The 22,710-nt window shown below is 50.1% G+C and overlaps 1 protein-coding gene across 1 annotated transcript in view; it reads left to right on the forward strand.

Moving 5' to 3' along the window:
• The first annotated feature begins 5,514 nt into the window (after positions 1 to 5,514).
• The window catches only part of LOC121844591 (extensin-like), a 29,127-nt gene continuing 11,931 nt past the window's right edge, over positions 5,515 to 22,710 (forward strand). Inside the window, exons 1-2 of the mRNA XM_042314855.1 lie at positions 5,515 to 5,543; positions 5,739 to 6,029. Of these exons, the coding sequence (XP_042170789.1) occupies positions 5,515 to 5,543; positions 5,739 to 6,029 (320 nt within the window). The remainder of the gene's footprint in view (positions 5,544 to 5,738; positions 6,030 to 22,710) is intronic.

Genomic DNA, 22,710 nt, shown 5'->3' on the forward strand with positions numbered 1-22,710 from the left:
GAGGGGCTGGGGGTTTCTAGACTATAGTATATATTAGAAGCAGGGAGAGGGGCTGGGGTTTCTATAGCATATATTAGAGGCAGGGAGAGGGCTGGGGTTTCTACAGACTATAGTATATATTAGAGGCAGGGAGAGGGGCTGGGGTTTCTAGACTATAGTATATATTAGAGGCAGGGAGAGGGGCTAGGGGTTTCAGACTATAGTATATATTTTAGAGGCAGGGAGAGGGGCTGGGGTTTCTAGACTATAGTATATATTAGATGCAGGGAGAGGGGCTGGGGGTTTCCAGACTATAGTATATTTTAGAGGCAGGGAGAGGGCCTGAGGGGGGTTCTACAGACTATAGTATATTTTAGAGGCAGGGAGAGGGCCTGGGGGTTCTACAGACTATAGTAGTATATTTTAGAGGCAGGGAGAGGGGCTGGGGGTTTCTAGACTATAGTATATATTAGAGGCAGGGAGAGGGGCTGGGGGTTTCTAGACTATAGTATATATTAGAGGCAGGGAGAGGGGCTGGGGGTTTCTAGACTATAGTATATATTAGAGGCAGGGGGAGGGGCTGGGGGTTTCTAGACTATAGTATATATTAGAGGCAGGGAGAGGGGCTGGGGTTTCTAGACTATAGTATATTTTAGAGGCAGGGAGAGGGGCTGAGGGTTTCTAGACTATAGTATATATTAGAGGCAGGGAGAGGGGCTGGGGGTTTCTAGACTATAGTATATATTAGAGGCAGGGAGAGGGGCTGAGGGTTTCTATAGTATATATTAGAGGCAGGGAGAGGGGCTGAGGGTTTCTAGACTATAGTATATATTAGAGGCAGGGGAGGGGCTGGGGGTTTCTAGACTATAGTATATATTAGAGGCAGGGAGAGGGGCTGGGGGTTTCTAGACTATAGTATATATTAGAGGCAGGGGAGGGGCTGGGGGTTTCTAGACTATAGTATATATTAGAGGCAGGGGGGAGGGGCTGGGGGTTTCTATAGTATATATTAGAGGCAGGGGGAGGGGCTGGGGGTTTCTATAGTATATATTAGAGGCAGGGGAGGGGCTGGGGGTTTCTATAGTATATATTAGAGGCAGGGGGAGGGGCTGGGGGTTTCTAGACTATAGTATATATTAGAGGCAGGGAGAGGGGCTGAGGGTTTCTAGACTATAGTATATATTAGAGGCAGGGAGAGGGGCTGAGGGTTTCTAGACTATAGTATATATTAGAGGCAGGGAGAGGAGCTGGGGGTTTCTACAGACTATAGGATATATTAGAGGCAGGGGAGGGGCTGGGGGTTTCTATAGTATATATTAGAGGCAGGGGAGGGGCTGGGGGTTTCTATAGTATATATTAGAGGCTGGGGGGGGAGGGGCTGGGGGTTTCTATAGTATATATTAGAGGCAGGGGGGAGGGGCTGGGGGTTTCTATAGTATATATTAGAGGCAGGGGGAGGGGCTGGGGGTTTCTATAGTATATATTAGAGGCAGGGAGAGGGGCTCGGGGTTTCTAGCGTATATTTTAGAGGCAGGGGAGGGGCTGGGGGTTTCTACAGACTATAGTATATATTAGAGGCAGGGAGAGGGGCTGGGGGTTTCTATAGTATATATTAGAGGCAGGGAGAAGGGCTGGGGGTTTCTATAGTATATTTTAGAGGCAGGGAGAGGGGCTGGGGGTTTCTATAGTATATATTAGAGGCAGGGAGAGGGGCTGGGGGTTTCTACAGACTATAGTATATATTAGAGGCAGGGAGAGGGGCTGGGGGTTTCTACAGACTATAGTATATATTAGAGGCAGGGAGAGGGGCTGGGGGTTTCTACAGACTATAGTATATTTTAGAGGCAGGGAGAGGGGCTGGGGGTTTCTATAGTATATTTTAGAGGCAGGGAGAGGGCCTGGGGGTTTCTATAGTATATTTTAGAGGCAGGGAGAGGGCCTGGGGGTTTCTAGACTAGTTGTTGAAGCCAGGAATTCATTATGTTCTATTAAAACTGTTTCCAGCGTTAGACAGAGATAATCTTGCTGTTGCACGGAGAGAGAGTCAACAGAAACCTCTTGGATTCAATTAACACTTCATTGTGAACAAAACAAACTATTTTCAAAAAACACAAAATGCTTCCTTGGGAGAGAAGAAAAACCTGGAACTGATCTGAACATTTCACATCAAGGCAGGGATCCTAGGGCTCCTCGTCTGATTGGTTCGGTTGTTTGACAGCTGTATTGGCTCAGGGCCAGATGTCTTTGTTTCAGTTGAGTAATCACACACACATAGTTGAACCTCGTCCAGCTTCTCTCTGGTTCTCTCTCTTCTCCCCCTCGTTTCTACATTCTGTGACCATAATGAACCACATCAGCCCTGTTTTCTCCATCAGCTCTGTCGTTCCCAAGAAAATACATTTTCCACTAGTAAGCTATAGAGCTACTACATCAGATAAGGATAATACAGTAAGGTAGGCCTATGGCCCAAATGGCACCTTATTCCCTTTATAGAGCACAGGCTCTGGTCAAAAGTAGTGCACTACATAGGGAATAGGGGACCATTTAGGACAGTCTAAATTAGGACTGGAAGGAAAACAACAAACTGACGTGAGAAACAGAACGAGGATAGCCTGGTCCCAGGTCTGAAACAGAATGAGGATAGCCCGGTCCCAGGTCTGAAACAGAACGAGGATAGCCTGGTCCCAGGTCTGAAACAGAACGAGGATAGCCCGGTCCCAGGTCTGAAACAGAACGAGGATAGCCCGGTCCCAGGTCTGAAACAGAACGAGGATAGCCCGGTCCCAGGTCTGAAACAGAACGAGGATAGCCTGGTCCCAGGTCTGAAACAGAACGAGGATAGCCCGGTCCCAGGTCTGAAACAGAACGAGGATAGCCCGGTCCCAGGTCTGTTTGTGCACTAACTCAATTGCTGTCAGTGTAAAACTAGAACCCAGACTAGAACTAGGAGGCCTTGGTTCAGAGATTGTGACCCTCAGATAGAGAGGCAGGAAGTCGTTACAGAACTGTTGGGTTAACATCACGAGTCGTAACCAACGAGTGGGATCGAACAGCAGACATGTGAACACACACACCCTCTCTGATCAGAGCGTGTTTAACTGCTCCGTCTCTTCGGAGAGGAAGGCAGGAAGTGTTCCCTGTGTGATGTCGCTGTGATGTCACGCTGGGATTACGGCCCACCACCACCTCTCTGATCAGAGCGTGTTTAACTGCTCCGTCTCTTCGGAGAGGAAGGCAGGAAGTGTTCCCTGTGTGATGTCGCTGTGATGTCACGCTGGGATTACGGTCCACCACCACCTCTCTGATAGATGATCTCTACATTAGGACATACAGATAAACCCTAACCCAACGGGTTACACGCGTCAAATACACTACAGTCCTCTCCTCCATCTCACACCCCCCTTATCATATCTCTCTGCTCAGGGCCAGTCCTGCTGTGTGGGTGAGAGGGGGAGATCATCCCTGCATACGTGCAGGACTGCAGAGAGAGAAAGTGAAGGGGTGAGTGAATTGGAGAGAGAGAGGGAGAATTATAGCGTAAGGGGGGGGGACTGAGTGAATCAGAGAGAGAGAGGGAGAATTATAGCGTAGGGGGGGACTGAGTGAATCAGAGAGAGAGAGGGAGAATTATAGCGTAGGGGGGGACTGAGTGAATTGGAGAGAGAACGAAAGAGTGAATGAGAGAGGTAGAGAGAGATGGTGAATGAGCAGAGAGAAAAGTAGAGCAGGATAGTGTGATTTATGTTTCAGATTATTTCCTGTGGATTACAGAGTGATGCGTAGAGAAGCCGTCCCCAAGAGGAAGTCTCCAATTATGGAGATTTTCATTGTAGAGGCACACCCAGCTCAGGAGTGTGTGTGTGTGTGGGGGGTTTAAATGGAGTGTGTGTGTGTGGGGGGTTAAATGGAGTGTGTGTGTGTGTGGGGGGTTTAAATGGAGTGTGCCTCGGTGCTCTGAACACAGCGTGGGTGGATGTCAGTACAGAAAGACCTCTACCTCTAAATCCCCTGCATCCATCCATCCATCTGACTGACAGGCTGGGATGGTGCTGTACCCTGACTGTGTGACAGGCTGGGATGGTGCTGTACCCTGACTGTGTGACAGACTGGGATGGTGCTGTACCCAGACTGGCTGACAGACTGGGAAGGTGCTGTACCCTGACTGACTGACAGGCTGGGATGGTGCTGTACCCTGACTGTGTGACAGGCTGGGATGGTGCTGTACCCTGACAGGCTGGGATGGTGCTGTACCCAGACTGGCTGACAGGCTGGGATGGTGCTGTACTCTGACAGACTGGGATGGTGGTGTACCCTGACTGCGTGACAGGCTGGGATGGTGCTGTACCCCCTGACAGGCTGGGATGGTGCTGTACCCTGACAGGCTGGGATGGTGCTGTACCCTGACAGGCTGGGATGGTGCTGTACCCTGACAGACTGAAAGGCTGGGATGGTGCTGTACCCTGACAGGCTGGGATGGTGCTGTACCCAGACTGACTGACAGGCTGGGATGGTGCTGTACCCTGACAGGCTGGGATGGTGCTGTACCCTGACAGACTGACAGGCTGGGATGGTGCTGTACCCTGACAGGCTTGGATGGTGCTGTACTCTGACTGACTGACAGGCTGGGGTAGTGCTGTACCCTGACAGGCTGGGATGGTGCTGTACCCTGACAGGCTGGGATGATGCTGTACCCTGACAGACTGGGATGGTGCTGTACCCTGACAGACTGGGATGGTGCTGTACCCTGACAGGCTGGGATGGTGCTGTACCCTGACTGACTGGGATGGTGCTGTACCCTGACAGGCTGACAGGCTGGGATGGTGCTGTACCCTGACAGACTGGGATGGTGCTGTACCCTGACAGGCTGGGATGGTGCTGTACCCTGACAGGCTGGGATGGTGCTGTACCCTGACTGACTGGGATGGTGCTGTACCCTGACAGGCTGGGATGGTGCTGTACCCTGACAGGCTGGGATGGTGCTGTACCCTGACACGCTGGGATGGTGCTGTACCCTGACAGACTGGGATGGTGCTGTACCCTTACAGGCTGGGATGGTGCTGTACCCTGACTGACTGGGATGGTGCTGTACCCTGACAGGCTGGGATGGTGCTGTACCCTGACAGGCTGGGATGGTGCTGTACCCTGACACGCTGGGATGGTGCTGTACCCTGACAGGCTGGGATGGTGCTGTACCCTGACAGACTGGGATGGTGCTGTACCCTGACAGACTGGGATGGTGCTGTACCCTGACTGACTGACAGGCTGGAATGGTGCTGTATCCTGACAGGCTGGGATGGTGCTGTACCCTGACAGACTGGGATGGTGATGTACCCTGACAGACTGGGATGGTGCTGTACCTTGACAGGCTGGGATGGTGCTGTACCCTGACAGGCTGGGATGGTGCTGTATCCTGACAGACTGGGATGGTGCTGTACCCTGACAGACTGGGATGGTGCTGGACCCTGACATGCTGGGATGGTGCTGTACCCTGACTGACTGACAGGCTGGAATGGTGCTGTATCCTGACAGGCTGGGATGGTGCTGTACCCTGACAGGCTGGGATGGTGCTGCACCCTGACAGACTGGGATGGTGCTGTACCCTGACAGGCTGAGATGGTGCTGTACCCTGACTGACTGACAGGCTGGGATGTTGCTGTACCTTGACAGGCTGACAGAGATAGAGCCCTCCGAAGAAGCAGAGATGTAGAAGGAGGCAGACAATTAAAAAACAAAATCACCTTCTGCCCCCACTCCTCCAGTCACATCACCTTCTGCCCCCACTCCTCCAGTCACATCACCTTCTGCCCCCATTCCTCCAGTCACATCACCTTCTGCCCCCATTCCTCCAGTCACATCACCTTCTGCCCCCACTCTCCTCCCTACAACATCTCTGCCCCCACTCTCCCCCTACAACATCTCTGCCCCCACTCTCCTCCCTACAACATCTCTGCCCCCACTCTCCCCCTACAACATCTCTGCCCCCACTCTCCCCCTACAACATCTCTGCCCCCACTCTACCCCTACACCATCTCTGCCCCCACTCTCCCCCAGTCAACATGACCCAGGTGTTTTATGGAGTCAGTCAACACTGAACATGACCCAGGTGTTTTATGGAGTCAGTCAACACTGAACATGACCCAGGTGTTTTATGGAGCCAGTCAACATGACCCAGGTGTTTATAGAGCCAGTCAACATGACCCAGGTGTTTTATGGAGCCAGTCAACATGACCCAGGTGTTTTATGGAGCCAGTCAACATGACCCAGGTGTTTTATGGAGCCAGTCAACATGACCCAGGTGTTTTATGGATCCAGTCAACACTGAACATGACCCAGGTGTTTTATGGATCCAGTCAAAACTGAACATGACCCAGGTGTTTTATGGAGCCAGTCAACATGACCCAGGTGTTTTATGGAGCCAGTCAACATGACCCAGGTGTTTTATGGAGCCAGTCAACATGACCCAGGTGTTTATAGAGCCAGTCAACACTGAACATGACCCAGGTGTTTTATGGAGCCAGTCAACATGACCCAGGTGTTTATAGAGCCAGTCAACATGACCCAGGTGTTTATAGAGCCAGTCAACACTGAACATGACCCAGGTGTTTTATGGAGTCAGTCAACATGACCCAGGTGTTTTATGGAGCCAGTCAACATGACCCAGGTGTTTTATGGAGCCAGTCAACATGACCCAGGTGTTTTATGGAGCCAGTCAACATGACCCAGGTGTTTATAGAGCCAGTCAACACTGAACATGACCCAGGTGTTTTATGGAGCCAGTCAACATGACCCAGGTGTTTATAGAGCCAGTCAACATGACCCAGGTGTTTATAGAGCCAGTCAACACTGAACATGACCCAGGTGTTTTATGGAGTCAGTCAACATGACCCAGGTGTTTTATGGAGTCAGTCAACATGACCCAGGTGTTTATAGAGCCAGTCAACATGACCCAGGTGTTTATAGAGCCAGTCAACACTGAACATGACCCAGGTGTTTTATGGAGTCAGTCAACATGACCCAGGTGTTTTATGGAGTCAGTCAACATGACCCAGGTGTTTTATGGAGCCAGTCAACATGACCCAGGTGTTTTATGGAGCCAGTCAACATGACCCAGGTGTTTTATGGAGTCAGTCAACATGACCCAGGTGTTTTATGGAGTCAGTCAACATGACCCAGGTGTTTATAGAGCCAGTCAACATGACCCAGGTGTTTTATGGAGCCAGTCAACACTGAACATGACCCAGGTGTTTTATGGAGCCAGTCAACATGACCCAGGTGTTTTATGGAGTCAGTCAACACTGAACATGACCCAGGTGTTTTATGGAGTCAGTCAACATGACCCAGGTGTTTTATGGAGTCAGTCAACATGACCCAGGTGTTTTATGGAGTCAGTCAACATGACCCAGGTGTTTTATGGAGTCAGTCAACATGACCCAGGTGTTTTATGGAGTCAGTCAACATGACCCAGGTGTTTTATGGAGCCAGTCAACACTGAACATGACCCAGGTGTTTTATGGAGTCAGTCAACACTGAACATGACCCAGGTGTTTTATGGAGCCAGTCAACATGACCCAGGTGTTTTATGGAGTCAGTCAACACTGAACATGACCCAGGTGTTTTATGGAGTCAGTCAACACTGAACATGACCCAGGTGTTTTATGGAGTCAGTCAACATGACCCAGGTGTTTTATGGAGCCACTGAACATGACCCAGGTGTTTTATGGAGCCAGTCAACATGACCCAGGTGTTTTATGGAGCCAGTCAACATGACCCAGGTGTTTATAGAGCCAGTCAACACTGAACATGACCCAGGTGTTTTATGGAGCCAGTCAACATGACCCAGGTGTTTATAGAGCCAGTCAACATGACCCAGGTGTTTATAGAGCCAGTCAACACTGAACATGACCCAGGTGTTTTATGGAGTCAGTCAACATGACCCAGGTGTTTTATGGAGCCAGTCAACATGACCCAGGTGTTTTATGGAGCCAGTCAACATGACCCAGGTGTTTTATGGAGCCAGTCAACATGACCCAGGTGTTTATAGAGCCAGTCAACACTGAACATGACCCAGGTGTTTTATGGAGCCAGTCAACATGACCCAGGTGTTTATAGAGCCAGTCAACATGACCCAGGTGTTTATAGAGCCAGTCAACACTGAACATGACCCAGGTGTTTTATGGAGTCAGTCAACATGACCCAGGTGTTTTATGGAGTCAGTCAACATGACCCAGGTGTTTATAGAGCCAGTCAACATGACCCAGGTGTTTATAGAGCCAGTCAACACTGAACATGACCCAGGTGTTTTATGGAGTCAGTCAACATGACCCAGGTGTTTTATGGAGTCAGTCAACATGACCCAGGTGTTTTATGGAGCCAGTCAACATGACCCAGGTGTTTTATGGAGCCAGTCAACATGACCCAGGTGTTTTATGGAGTCAGTCAACATGACCCAGGTGTTTTATGGAGTCAGTCAACATGACCCAGGTGTTTATAGAGCCAGTCAACATGACCCAGGTGTTTTATGGAGCCAGTCAACACTGAACATGACCCAGGTGTTTTATGGAGCCAGTCAACATGACCCAGGTGTTTTATGGAGTCAGTCAACACTGAACATGACCCAGGTGTTTTATGGAGTCAGTCAACATGACCCAGGTGTTTTATGGAGTCAGTCAACATGACCCAGGTGTTTTATGGAGTCAGTCAACATGACCCAGGTGTTTTATGGAGTCAGTCAACATGACCCAGGTGTTTTATGGAGTCAGTCAACATGACCCAGGTGTTTTATGGAGCCAGTCAACACTGAACATGACCCAGGTGTTTTATGGAGTCAGTCAACACTGAACATGACGCAGGTGTTTTATGGAGCCAGTCAACATGACCCAGGTGTTTTATGGAGTCAGTCAACACTGAACATGACCCAGGTGTTTTATGGAGTCAGTCAACACTGAACATGACCCAGGTGTTTTATGGAGTCAGTCAACATGACCCAGGTGTTTTATGGAGCCACTGAACATGACCCAGGTGTTTTATGGAGCCAGTCAACATGACCCAGGTGTTTTATGGAGCCAGTCAACATGACCCAGGTGTTTATAGAGCCAGTCAACACTGAACATGACCCAGGTGTTTTATGGAGCCAGTCAACATGACCCAGGTGTTTATAGAGCCAGTCAACATGACCCAGGTGTTTATAGAGCCAGTCAACACTGAACATGACCCAGGTGTTTTATGGAGTCAGTCAACATGACCCAGGTGTTTTATGGAGCCAGTCAACATGACCCAGGTGTTTTATGGAGCCAGTCAACATGACCCAGGTGTTTTATGGAGCCAGTCAACATGACCCAGGTGTTTATAGAGCCAGTCAACACTGAACATGACCCAGGTGTTTTATGGAGCCAGTCAACATGACCCAGGTGTTTATAGAGCCAGTCAACATGACCCAGGTGTTTATAGAGCCAGTCAACACTGAACATGACCCAGGTGTTTTATGGAGTCAGTCAACATGACCCAGGTGTTTTATGGAGTCAGTCAACATGACCCAGGTGTTTATAGAGCCAGTCAACATGACCCAGGTGTTTATAGAGCCAGTCAACACTGAACATGACCCAGGTGTTTTATGGAGTCAGTCAACATGACCCAGGTGTTTTATGGAGTCAGTCAACATGACCCAGGTGTTTTATGGAGCCAGTCAACATGACCCAGGTGTTTTATGGAGCCAGTCAACATGACCCAGGTGTTTTATGGAGTCAGTCAACATGACCCAGGTGTTTTATGGAGTCAGTCAACATGACCCAGGTGTTTATAGAGCCAGTCAACATGACCCAGGTGTTTTATGGAGCCAGTCAACACTGAACATGACCCAGGTGTTTTATGGAGTCAGTCAACATGACCCAGGTGTTTTATGGAGTCAGTCAACATGACCCAGGTGTTTTATGGAGTCAGTCAACATGACCCAGGTGTTTTATGGAGTCAGTCAACATGACCCAGGTGTTTTATGGAGTCAGTCAACATGACCCAGGTGTTTTATGGAGCCAGTCAACACTGAACATGACCCAGGTGTTTTATGGAGTCAGTCAACACTGAACATGACCCAGGTGTTTTATGGAGCCAGTCAACATGACCCAGGTGTTTTATGGAGTCAGTCAACACTGAACATGACCCAGGTGTTTTATGGAGTCAGTCAACACTGAACATGACCCAGGTGTTTTATGGAGTCAGTCAACATGACCCAGGTGTTTTATGGAGCCACTGAACATGACCCAGGTGTTTTATGGAGCCACTGAACATGACCCAGGTGTTTTATGGAGCCAGTCTATACTCCTGGGAGGTTAGTTATGAGGTCAGAATTCACTTTACACTGATAAACTCATTCTACATGTAACATAGTGCTCTATATACTGGGAGGGAGGGGGAGGGAGAGGGGGAGAGAGGGAGGGAGAGGGGGAGAGAGGGAGAGGGGGAGAGAGGGAGGGAGGGAGGGAGAGGGGGAGAGAGGGAGGGAGAGAGGGAGGGAGAGAGGGAGGGGGAGAGGGAGAGGGGGAGAGAGGGGGGGGGGGAGAGGGAGGGGGAGAGGGAGGGAGGGGGAGAGAGGGAGGGAGAGAGGGAGGGGGAGAGGGAGAGGGGGAGAGAGGGAGGGAGGGAGAGGGGGAGAGAGGGAGGGAGGGAGAGGGGGGGAGAGAGGGAGGGAGAGAGGGAGAGGGAGAGGGGGAGAGAGGGAGGGAGGGAGGGAGGGAGAGAGGGAGGGAGACAGGGAGAGAGGGAGGGAGGGAGAGAGGGGGAGAGGGGGGAGAGAGGGAGGGAGAGAGGGAGGGAGAGAGGGAGGGAGGGGAGAGGGAGGGAGAGGGGGAGAGAGGGAGGGAGAGAGGGAGGGAGGGAGAGAGGGAGGGAGAGGGGGAGAGAGGGAGGGAGAGAGGGAGAGGGAGAGGGGGAGAGAGGGAGGGAGGGAGGGAGGGAGGGGGAGGGAGGGAGAGGGGGAGAGAGGGAGGGAGAGAGGGAGGGAGGGAGAGAGGGGGAGGGGGAGAGAGGGAGGGAGAGAGGGGAGGGGAGAGGGGGAGAGAGGGAGGGAGGGAGGGAGGGAGGGAGGGAGGGAGGGAGGGAGAGAGGGAGAGAGGGAGGGAGACAGGGAGAGGGAGAGAGAGAGACAATCATGTCTTTAGAGGAGGACAATAGTCTGTTCACCTGGTCTAGTTTGCTGACCTTAGCAGAGATCTGAAGATCTCTCTCTCTCTCTCTGTCTCTGTCTCTGTTGCCCCACTCCTCAGTAGTCTTAATGTACTGTAGTAAGTGATACAGGGTGTGGGTAGGGGGTCGGAAGGGGGGGAGCTCCTGAGGTTACCCAGCCTCTTGTTCTGAAGCAGGGCCATAGCAGAGAGGAGGAAGCTTACCCCTGGGAACTGGAAGAGAGTGAAACTGAGACAGTGTGAAAAGGGAGAGGGGGGAAGAGGAGGAAGAGGGGGAAGGAGAGAGAGGAGGAAGAGGGGGAAGAAGTGGTTGGGCTCCTCCATATTGGCTCTGCATTCTGTTTTATCTTCAGGTGTTCCCAAACTGGGGAACACGCAATGCCGTCGGGGGTATGCCAAATAAAAATGTGATTCACATAAAAATAAAAATAAAACACCAAACTACTGTCCCCTTACCCAGGAAAACACCAAGCTACTGTCCCCTTACCCAGGAAAACACCAAGCTACTGTCCCCTTACCCAGGAAAACACCAAGCTACTGTCCCCTTACCCAGGAAAACACCAAGCTACTGTCCCCTTACCCAGGAAAACACCAAGCTACTGTCCCCTTACCCAGGAAAACACCAAGCTACTGTCCCCTTACCCAGGAAAACACCAAGCTACTGTCCCCTTACCCAGGAAAACACCAAGCTACTGTCCCCTTACCTGGGAAAACACCAAGCTACTGCCCCCTTACCCAGGAAAACACCAAGTTACTGTCCCCTTACCTGGGAAAACACCAAGCTACTGACCCCTTACCTGGGAAAACACCAAGCTACTGTCCCCTTACCCAGGAAAACACCAAGCTACTGACCCCTTACCCGGGAAAACACCAAGCTACTGCCCCCTTACCCAGGAAAACACCAAGCTACTGTCCCCTTACCTGGGAAAACACCAAGCTACTGACCCCTTACCTGGGAAAACACCAAGCTACTGTCCCCTTACCTGGGAAAGCACCAAGCTACTGTCCCCTTACCCGGGAAAGCACCAAGCTACTGTCCCCTTACCCGGGAAAACACCAAGCTACTGTCCCCTTACCTGGGAAAACACCAAGCTACTGTCCCCTTACCTGGGAAAACACCAAGCTACTGTCCCCTTACCTGGGAAAACACCAAGCTACTGCCCCCTTACCTGGGAAAACACCAAGCTACTGTCCCCTTACCTGGGAAAAAAGCACCAAGCTACTGTCCCCTTACCCGGGAAAGCACCAAGCTACTGTCCCCTTACCCGGGAAAGCACCAAGCTACTGTCCCCTTACCCGGGAAAGCACCAAGCTACTGTCCCCTTACCCGGGAAAACACCAAGCTACTGTCCCCTTACCTGGGAAAACACCAAGCTACTGTCCCCTTACCTGGGAAAACACCAAGCTACTGTCCCTTACCCGGGAAAACACCAAGCTACTGACCCCTTACCCAGGAAAGCACCAAGCTACTGTCCCCTTACCTGGGAAAGCACCAAGCTACTGTCCCTTACCTGGGAAAGCACCAAGCTAAAGTCCCTTACCTGGGAAAGCACCAAGCTACTGACCCTTACCTGGGAAAACACCAAGCTACTGTCCCTTACCTGGGAAAGCACCAAGCTACTGTCCCTTACCCAGGAAAGCACCAAGCTACTGTTCCCTTACCTGGGAAAACACCAAACTACTGTCCCCTTACCCAGGAAAGCACCAAGCTACTGTTCCCTTACCTGGGAAAACACCAAACTACTGTCCCCTTACCCAGGAAAACACCGAACAACAGACAGGGACGTTGGACCATTGAAGAGGTGCCAATATGATGAGAACTACATTGATTTGGGGTTCACTTATATTGGGAGTAGTGCCTTTCCTCAGCCACAGTGTGTTATATGTGCAAAAGTACTATCTCACAACTCAATGAAACCTTCACTCTGCACAGACATTTAGAAACAAAACATGCCAATTTGAAAAATAAGCCACAGGAGTTTTTTGAGCGAGAATAAAGACTTTTGAGTAGTAAGACATGTATAAAAGCAACAGATACCATTAATAAGAAGGAGCTAGAAGCGTTTTATATGGTGAGCTACCGAGTGGGTGGGACAGGCAAGACCCATACTATTGTGGAGGAGTGGCTAGGACAGGCAAGTCCCATACTATTGTGGAGGAGTGGCTAGGACAGGCAAGTCCCATACTATTGTGGAGGACTTCATTCTTTCTGTTGGCTGGGACAATGCTGGGGAAAAAGGCCCAAAAACTATACAGACAATTTTTCATCAAACACTGTTTCCCGACGCATCAGTGACATGGCAGGAGATGTTTTGAAACAATTACTGCTCTGCAAAAAAGCCAGTGAATAATATGCATTACAGCTGGATGAGTCAACAGGCCTGGCACAGCTCCTGGCATATGTCTGTTACAGCTGGATGAGTCAACAGACGTGGAGGGCCTGGCACAGCTCCTGGTATATGTCTGTTACAGCTGGATGAGTCAACAGACGTGGAGGGCCTGGCTCAGCTCCTGGTATATGTCTGTTACAGCTGGATGAGTCAACAGGCCTGGCACAGCTCCTGGTATATGTCTGTTACAGCTGGATCAGTCAACAGACGTGGTGGCCCTGGCACAGCTCCTGGTATATGTCTGTTACAGCTGGATGAGTCAACAGGCCTGGCTAAGCTCCTGGTATATGTCTGTTACAGCTGGATGAGTCAACAGGCCTGGCACAGCTCCTGGTATATGTCTGTTACAGCTGGATGAGTCAACAGACGTGTCACAGCTCCTGGTATATGTCTGTTACAGCTGGATGAGTCAACAGGCCTGGCACAGCTCCTGGTATATGTCTGGTACAGCTGGATGAGTCAACAGGCCTGGCTCAGCTCCTGGTATATGTCTGGTACAGCTGGATGAGTCAACAGACGTGGTGGGCCTGGCACAGCTCCTGGTATATGTCTGTTACAGCTGGATGAGTCAACAGACGTGGTGGGCCTGGCACAGCTCCTGGTATATGTCTGTTACAGCTGGATGAGTCAACAGGCCTGGCACAGCTCCTGGTATATGTCTGTTACAGCTGGATGAGTCAACAGGCCTGGCACAGCTCCTGGTATATGTCTGTTACAGCTGGTTGAGTCAACAGGCCTGGCACAGCTCCTGGTATATGTCTGTTACAGCTGGATGAGTCAACAGGCCTGGCACAGCTCCTGGTATATGTCTGTTACAGCTGGATGAGTCAACAGGTCCTGGTATATGTCTGTTACAGCTGGATGAGTCAACAGGTCCTGGCACAGCTCCTGGTATATGTCTGTTACAGCTGGTTGAGTCAACAGGCCTGGCACAGCTCCTGGTATATGTCTGTTACAGCTGGATGAGTCAACAGACATGGTGGGCCTGGCACAGCTCCTGGTATATGTCTGTTACAGCTGGATGAGTCAACAGGCCTGGCTCAGCTCCTGGTATATGTCTGTTACAGCTGGATGAGTCAACAGGCCTGGCACAGCTCCTGGTATATGTCTGTTACAGCTGGATGAGTCAACAGACGTGGTGGGCCTGGCTCAGCTCCTGGTATATGTCTGTTACAGCTGGATGAGTCAACAGGCCTGGCTCAGCTCCTGGTATATGTCTGTTACAGCTGGATGAGTCAACAGACGTGGAGGGCCTGGCACAGCTCCTGGTATACGTCTGTTACAGCTGGATGAGTCAACAGGCCTGGCACAGCTCATGGTATATGTCTGTTACAGCTGGATGAGTCAACAGGCCTGGCTCAGCTCCTGGTATATGTCTGTTACAGCTGGATGAGTCAACAGACGTGGAGGGCCTGGCACAGCTCCTGGTATACGTCTGTTACAGCTGGATGAGTCAACAGGCCTGGCACAGCTCCTGGTATACGTCTGTTACAGCTGGATGAGTCAACAGGCCTGGCACAGCTCCTGGTATATGTCTGTTACAGCTGGATGAGTCAACAGATGTGGCGCGCCTGGCTCAGCTCCTGGTATATGTCTGTTACAGCTGGATGAGTTGGGTACACTGCAGCATCCACCGAGAGGCTCTTGGGTACACTGTAGCATCCACCGAGAGGCTCTTGGGTAGACTGTAGCATCCACCGAGAGGCTCTTGAGTATACTGCAGCATCCACCGAGAGGCTTTTGGGTACACTGTAGCATCCACCGAGAGGCTCTTGGGTAGACTGTAGCATCCACCGAGAGGCTCTTGGGTAGACTAGCATCCCCCGAGAGGCTCTTGGGTACACTGCAGCATCCCCCTAGAGGCTCTTGGGTACACTGCAGCATCCACCTAGAGGCTCTTGGGTACACTGCAGCATCCACCGAGAGGCTCTTGGGTTCACTGCAGCATCCCCCTAGAGGCTCTTGGGTACACTGCAGCATCCCCCTAGAGGCTCTTGGGTACACTGCAGCATCAACCTAGAGGCTCTTGGGTACACTGCAGCATCCACCTAGAGGCTCTTGGGTACACTGCAGCATCCACCGAGAGGCTCTTGGGTACACTGCAGCATCCACTGAGAGGCTCTTGCTGCCAAGGGAATGCCTGACAGCATGAAAACCATTTTGAAAAACATTTACATTACATGATGATGAGTTTCTCACAAGACTGGCCTCTCTGCCTGAATGATCTGAATCTAGGATTACAGGGACTCTCCGCAACTATATTCAATGTGCGGGACAAAATTGAGGCTATGATTAAGAAGTTGGAGCTCTTCTCTGTCTGGATTAACAAGGACAACACACAGGTCTTTCTATCATTGTATGATTTTTTGTGTGCAAATGAACTCAAGCTCATGGACAATGTCAAATGTGATATAGTGAAGCACCTGAGTGAGTTGGGTGCACAATTACCCAGGTAATTTCCTGAAACAGATGACAAACACAACTGGATATGTTATCCCTTTTCATGCCCTGCCTTAAGTCCACTTACCGATATCTGAACAAGAGAGCCTCATCGAAATTGCAACAAGCGGTTCTGTGAAAATGTAATTTAATCAGAAGCCACTGCCAGATTTCTGGATTGGGCTGCGCTCAGAGTATCCTGCCTTGGCAAATCCTGCTGTTAAGACACTGATGCCCTTTATATTATTTGTGCCCTGGTCCTATAAGAGCTCTTTGTCACTTCCTACGAGCCGGGACAAACTCATTCATATGTTTAATAAATGTATTGTATTGTGTGTGGCAGGCTTACAATGATGGCAAAAAACAACATTTGGGAGTATGCTGACCCTGGTGCTAGAGGGGGTACGCAGCTGGAGGTTGAAAAGAGGGGGTAGGCAGCTGGAGGTTGAATAGAGGGGGTTGAATAGAGGGGGTATGCAGCTGGAGGTTGAATAGAGGGGGTAAGCAGCTGGAGGTTGAATAGAGGGGGTTGAATAGAGGGGTACGCAGCTGGAGGTCGAATAGAGGGGATAGTCAGCTGGAGGTTGAATAGAGGTGGTAGGCAGCTGGAGGTTGAATAGAGGGGGTTGAATAGAGGGGGTACACAGCTGGAGGTTGAATAGAGGGGGTAGGCAGCTGGAGGTTGAATAGAGGGGGTTGAATAGAGGGGGTATGCAGCTGGAGGTTGAATAGAGGGGGTAAGCAGCTGGAGGTTGAATAGAGGGGGTTGAATAGAGGGGGTACGCAGCTGGAGGTCGAATAGAGGGGATAGTCAGCTGGAGGTTGAATAGAGGTGGTAGGCAGCTGGAGGTTGAATAGAGGGGGTTGAATAGAGGGGGTACACAGCTGGAGGTTGAATAGAGGGGGTAGGCAGCTGGAGGTTGAATAGAGGGGGTTGAATAGAGGGGGTATGCAGCTGGAGGTTGAATAGAGGGGGTAAGCAGCTGGAGGTTGAATAGAGGGGGTTGAATAGAGGGGGTACGCAGCTGGAGGTCGAATAGAGGGGATAGTCAGCTGGAGGTTGAATAGAGGTGGTAGGCAGCTGGAGGTTGAATAGAGGGGGTTGAATAGAGGGGGTACACAGCTGGAGGTTGAATAGAGGGGGTTGAATAGGGGGTAGGCAGCTGGAGGTTGAATAGAGGGGGTAGACAGCTGGAGGTTGAATAGAGGGGGTACACAGCTGGAGGTTGAATAGAGGGGGTACGCAGCTGGAGGTTGAATAGAGGGGGTAGGCTGCTGGACTTTGAATAGAGGGGGTAGGCAGCTGGAGGTTGAATAGAGGGGTTCGATAGCTGGAGGTTGAATAGAGGGGGTAGGCAGCTGGAGGTTGAATAGAGGGGGTACGCAGCTGGAGGTTGAATAGAGGGGGTACGCAGCTGGAGGTTGAATAGAGGGGGTAGGCTGCTGGACTTTGAATAGAGGGGGTAGGCAGCTGGAGGTTGAATAGAGGGGGTTCGACAGCTGGAGGTTGAATAGAGGGGGTACGCAGCTGGAGGTTGAATAGAGGGGGTAGGCTGCTGGACTTTGAATAGAGGGGGTAGGCAGCTGGAGGTTGAATAGAGGGGGTTCGACAGCTGGAGGTTGAATAGAGGGGGTACGCAGCTGGAGGTTGAATAGAGGAGGTAGGCAGCTGGAGGTTGAATAGAGGGGGTAGGCAGCTGGAGGTTGAATAGAGGGGGTAGGCAGCTGGAGGTTGAATAGAAGGGGTAGACAGCTGGAGGTTGAATAGAGGGGGTAGGCAGCTGGAGGTTGAATAGAGGGGGTACGCAGCTGGAGGTTGAATAGAGGGGGTAGGCTGCTGGACTTTGAATAGAGGGGGTAGGCAGCTGGAGGTTGAATAGAGGGGGTTCGACAGCTGGAGGTTGAAAGAGGGGGTAGGCAGCTGGAGGTTGAATAGAGGGGGTACGCAGCTGGAGGTTGAATAGAGGGGGTAGGCTGCTGGACTTTGAATAGAGGGGGTAGGCAGCTGGAGGTTGAATAGAGGGGGTACGCAGCTGGAGGTTGAATAGAGGGGGTAGGCTGCTGGAGGTTGAATAGAGGGGGTAGGCTGCTGGACTTTGAATAGAGGGGGTAGGCTGCTGGACTTTGAATAGAGGGGGTAGGCAGCTGGAGGTTGAATAGAGGGGGTACGCACCTGGAGGTTGAATAGAGGGGGTACGCACCTGGAGGTTGAATAGAGGGGGTACGCAGCTGGAGGTTGAATAGAGGGGGTACGCAGCTGGAGGTTGAATAGAGGGGGTACGCAGCTGGAGGTTGAATAGAGGGGGTAGGCTGCTGGAGGTTGAATAGAGGGGGTAGGCAGCTGGAGGTTGAATAGAGGGGGTACGCAGCTGGAGGTTGAATAGAGGGGGTAGGCAGCTGGAGGTTGAATAGAGGGGGTAGGCAGCTGGAGGTTAAATTCAATGTTGACAGAATGCCCAATGTTCTGTTTGATACCTTTTAATAAGGAATACATTAGGACAGTAGCAAGAGGTAGTGAGGACCTTCCTGTGGAGGACACACAGATATACAGTACTGATGCAGTACTGAGCAGATTGAACATGGTAATACTATTAGCTACACACAGAACTGCCACAGTTGTTGACTCTCGACCTGATTCTCGGAATGAGAGTGAGGAACAGTTTTTTAAATGAGAAAGACAGTGCGATAACAGCTAGGAATGTTCCTACTGTACAGCACCCTTCTAAATACAGACAGAAAACACTTTGTTTCCTTCATCAGATTGATACAGTCAGTCGTTTTAATATCAAGATAATTTATGACGGATCCTCCTCTCGGTCCTAACCTAATGCTGGGGACAGATGTTGCTCTGATGACGTTCTCTGAGCTGACGGGGTTAGTTGATGACGATCATTAGAATAAATATGATTAAATGTGATTATAGAGGAAGTTACCCCTCAGAACATCCACCCTACATAACACACTGGTTCATTACAACACAATAACACTCTGCTATACACCACACACACTCACACACACACTCTGCCACACACACACACACACACACACACACACACACACACACACACACACACACTCTGCTACACACCACACACACACACACAATAACACTCTGCTACACACACCACACACACACACACAATAACACTCTGCTATACACTACACACACACACACACACACACACACACACACACACACACACACACACACACACACTCTGCTACACACCACACACACACACACAATAACACTCTGCTATACACCACACACACTCACACACACACTCTGCCCACACACACACACACACACACACACTCTGCCACACACACACACACTCTGCTACACACCACACACACACACACAATAACACTCTGCCATACACACACACACACACACTCTGCCACTTCACACAACACACACACACACTCTGCCACACACACACACACACACACACTCTGCCACACACACACACACACACACACACACACACACACACACACACTCACACCACACACACACTCTGCCACACCACACACACACACACACTCTGCCACACACACACACACTCTGCCACTTCACACAACACACACACACACTCTGCCACACACACACACACACACACACACACTCTGCCACACACACACACACACTCTGCCACTTCACACAACACACACACACACTCTGCACACACACACACACACACACACACACTCTGCCACACACACACACACACTCTGCCACACCACACACACACACACTCTGCCACACACACACACTCTGCCACTCCACACCACTGCTCTCCTACACATCAGCCGGGTCCAGCGACTCCACCGCCGCTGACCTCAAGGCTCTACAGAGGGTGGTAACACCAGGTGTCACAGGAAGGCCAAGAAGATCAGTGACCTCATCCACCCGAGCCACGGTTCTCCCCACTTCCATCACTCAGACATGGGCAGTACAGGAGCATCAAGACTAAAACTAACAGACTGGCCAATCATTTCTACCCTCAGACCATCAGGCTGCTGAATAGACACCGCTAGTCAGCTGTTTCTACCCCCAGACCATCAGGCTGCTGAATAGACACCACTAGTCAGCTGTTTCTACCCCCAGACCATCAGGCTGCTGAATAGACACCACTAGTTAGCTGTTTCTACCCCCAGACCATCAGGCTGCTGAATAGACACCACTAGTCAGCTGTTTCTACCCCCAGACCATCATGTTTACCAATAAGTAGACCAGTGGAGGCTCCTCAGAACAGGAAGGGGAGGACCAAACTCCTCAGTGATTTTTATCTAGAAAGTAATGCTTTTTAGATTAAACTATACTAAATAAAATCATGTCACCAAATAAATGATTAAAACACACTATTCTGCAATGACGGTCTACAGTAGCCTCAACAGCACTCTGTAGGGTAACACCTGGTGTAGCCGGAGGACAGCTAGCTTCCATCCTCCTCTGGGTACATTGACTTTAATACAAACCCTAGGAGGCTCATGGTTCTCACCTCCTTCCAAAGACTTACACAGTAATTATGACAACTTCCGAAGGATGTCCTCCAACCTATCAGAGCTCTTGCAGCATGAATTGACATGTTTTCTACCCAATCAAAGGATCAGAGAATAAATCTAGTACTGAAAGCATAAGCTACAGCTAGCTAGGACTGCAGTGCATAAAATGTGGTGAGTAGTTGGCTCAAAGAGAGAGAAAGAAAATAGTTGAACAGTTTTGAGCAAATTAATTTCTTCAAAAATGAAGGAGAATCGGGAATTTTTTTTCCTCCCCAATTTCATGATAACCAATCCCCTAAATCAAATCAAAGTGATTTGTCACGTGCGCCGAATACAACAGTGAAATACTTACTTACACTGGAGCACTGGTTACTTACAGGCACTAACCAATAGTGCGAAAAAGGTGTGTGTGTGTGTGTGTGTGTGTGTGTAGGTAAGTAAGGAAGTAAAACAACAGTGAAAAGAAATGTGAAAATAAGAGTAGCAATGCTACATACAGACACGTGTTAGTCAGGCTGATTGAGGTAGTATGTACATGTCGTTAAAGTGATTATGCATATATGATGAACAGAGAGTAGCAGAAGCGTAAAAGAGAGGTTGCCGGGTGGTGGGACACAATGCAGATAGCCCGGTTAACCATTTGGTTACCTGTTCAGGAGTCTTATGGCTTGGGGGTAAAAACTGTTGAGAAGCCTTTTTGTCCTAGACTTGGCACTCCGCTACCGCTTGCCATGCGGTAGTAGAGAGAACAGTCTATGACTGGGGTGGCTGAGGTCTTTGACAATTATTAGGGCCTTCCTCTGACACCGCCTGGTGTAGAGGTCTTGGATGGCAGGCAGCTTAGCCCCAGTGATGTACTGGGCCGTACACACTACCCTCTGAAGTACCTTGCGGTCGGAGACCGAGCAATTGCCGTACTAGGCAGTGATGTAACCGTTCAGGATGCTCTCGATGTTGCAGCTGTAGAACCTTTTGAGGATCTCAGGACCCATGCCAAATCTTTTTGGTTTCCTGAGGGCGAATAGGTTTTTGTAGTGCCATCTTCACTACTGTATTGGTGTGTTTGGACCGTTCTAGTTTGTTGGTGATGTGGACACCAAGGAAATTGAAGCTCTCGACCTGCTCCACTACAGCCCCGTCGATGAGAATGGGGACGTGCTCGGTCCTCCTTTTCCTGTAGTCCACAATCATCTCCTTAGTCTTGGTTACGTTGAGGGATAGGTTGTTATTCTGTCACCAGGTTTCTGAGGCGGTGGAGGTGTAGATTACATCACATTCTGATGTAATAATGAGGATATCTATCATCCTAATGGAGGTGTAGATCACATCACATTCTGATGTAATAATGAGGATGTCTGTGATCCTAATGGAGGTGTAGATTACATCACATTCTGATGTAATAATGAGGATGTCTGTGATCCTAATGGAGGTGTAGATTACATCACATTCTGATGTAATAATGAGGATGTCTATGATCCTAATGGAGGTGTAGATTACATCACATTCTGATGTAATAATGAGGATGTCTATCATCCTAATGGAGGTGTAGATTACATCACATTCTGATGTAATAATGAGGATGTCTATCATCCTAATGGAGGTGTAGATTACATCACATTCTGATGTAATAATGAGGATGTCTATGATCCTAATGGAGGTGTAGATTACATCACATTCAGTGTTGATGAAAACAAGGAGGATGTCTATCATCCTAATGGAGGTGGCCATCACATTCTGATGTAATAATGAGGATGTCTATGATCCTAATGGAGGTGTAGATTACATCACATTCCAGTGTTGCACTTGAAAACAAGGCTGCATGGGATTTCTGAGAGGCCATCCAGTGGGCAATGTCCGCTTTAGGTCAACAATACGCAATACCAACACAGTCTCTCCTCAGAGGTGTGTTTTGTCTCCACTCCACCACCAACACAGTCTCTCCTCAGGGATGTGTTTTGTCTCCACTCCACCACCAACACAGTCTCTCCTCAGGGATGTGTTTTGTCCCCACCCCACCACCAACACAGGGATGTGTTTTGTCTCCACTCCACCACCAACACAGTCTCTCCTCAGGGATGTGTTTTGTCTCCACCCCACCACCAACACAGGGATGTGTTTTGTCTCCACTCCACCACCAACACAGGGATGTGTTTTGTCTCCACTCCACCACCAACACAGTCTCTCCTCAGGGATGTGTTTTGTCCCCAGGGACTCCACCA

Source organism: Oncorhynchus tshawytscha, unplaced genomic scaffold (genome assembly GCF_018296145.1).
Source record: "Oncorhynchus tshawytscha isolate Ot180627B unplaced genomic scaffold, Otsh_v2.0 Un_contig_5231_pilon_pilon, whole genome shotgun sequence".
In the NCBI taxonomy this organism is placed as follows: Eukaryota; Metazoa; Chordata; class Actinopteri; order Salmoniformes; family Salmonidae; genus Oncorhynchus; species Oncorhynchus tshawytscha.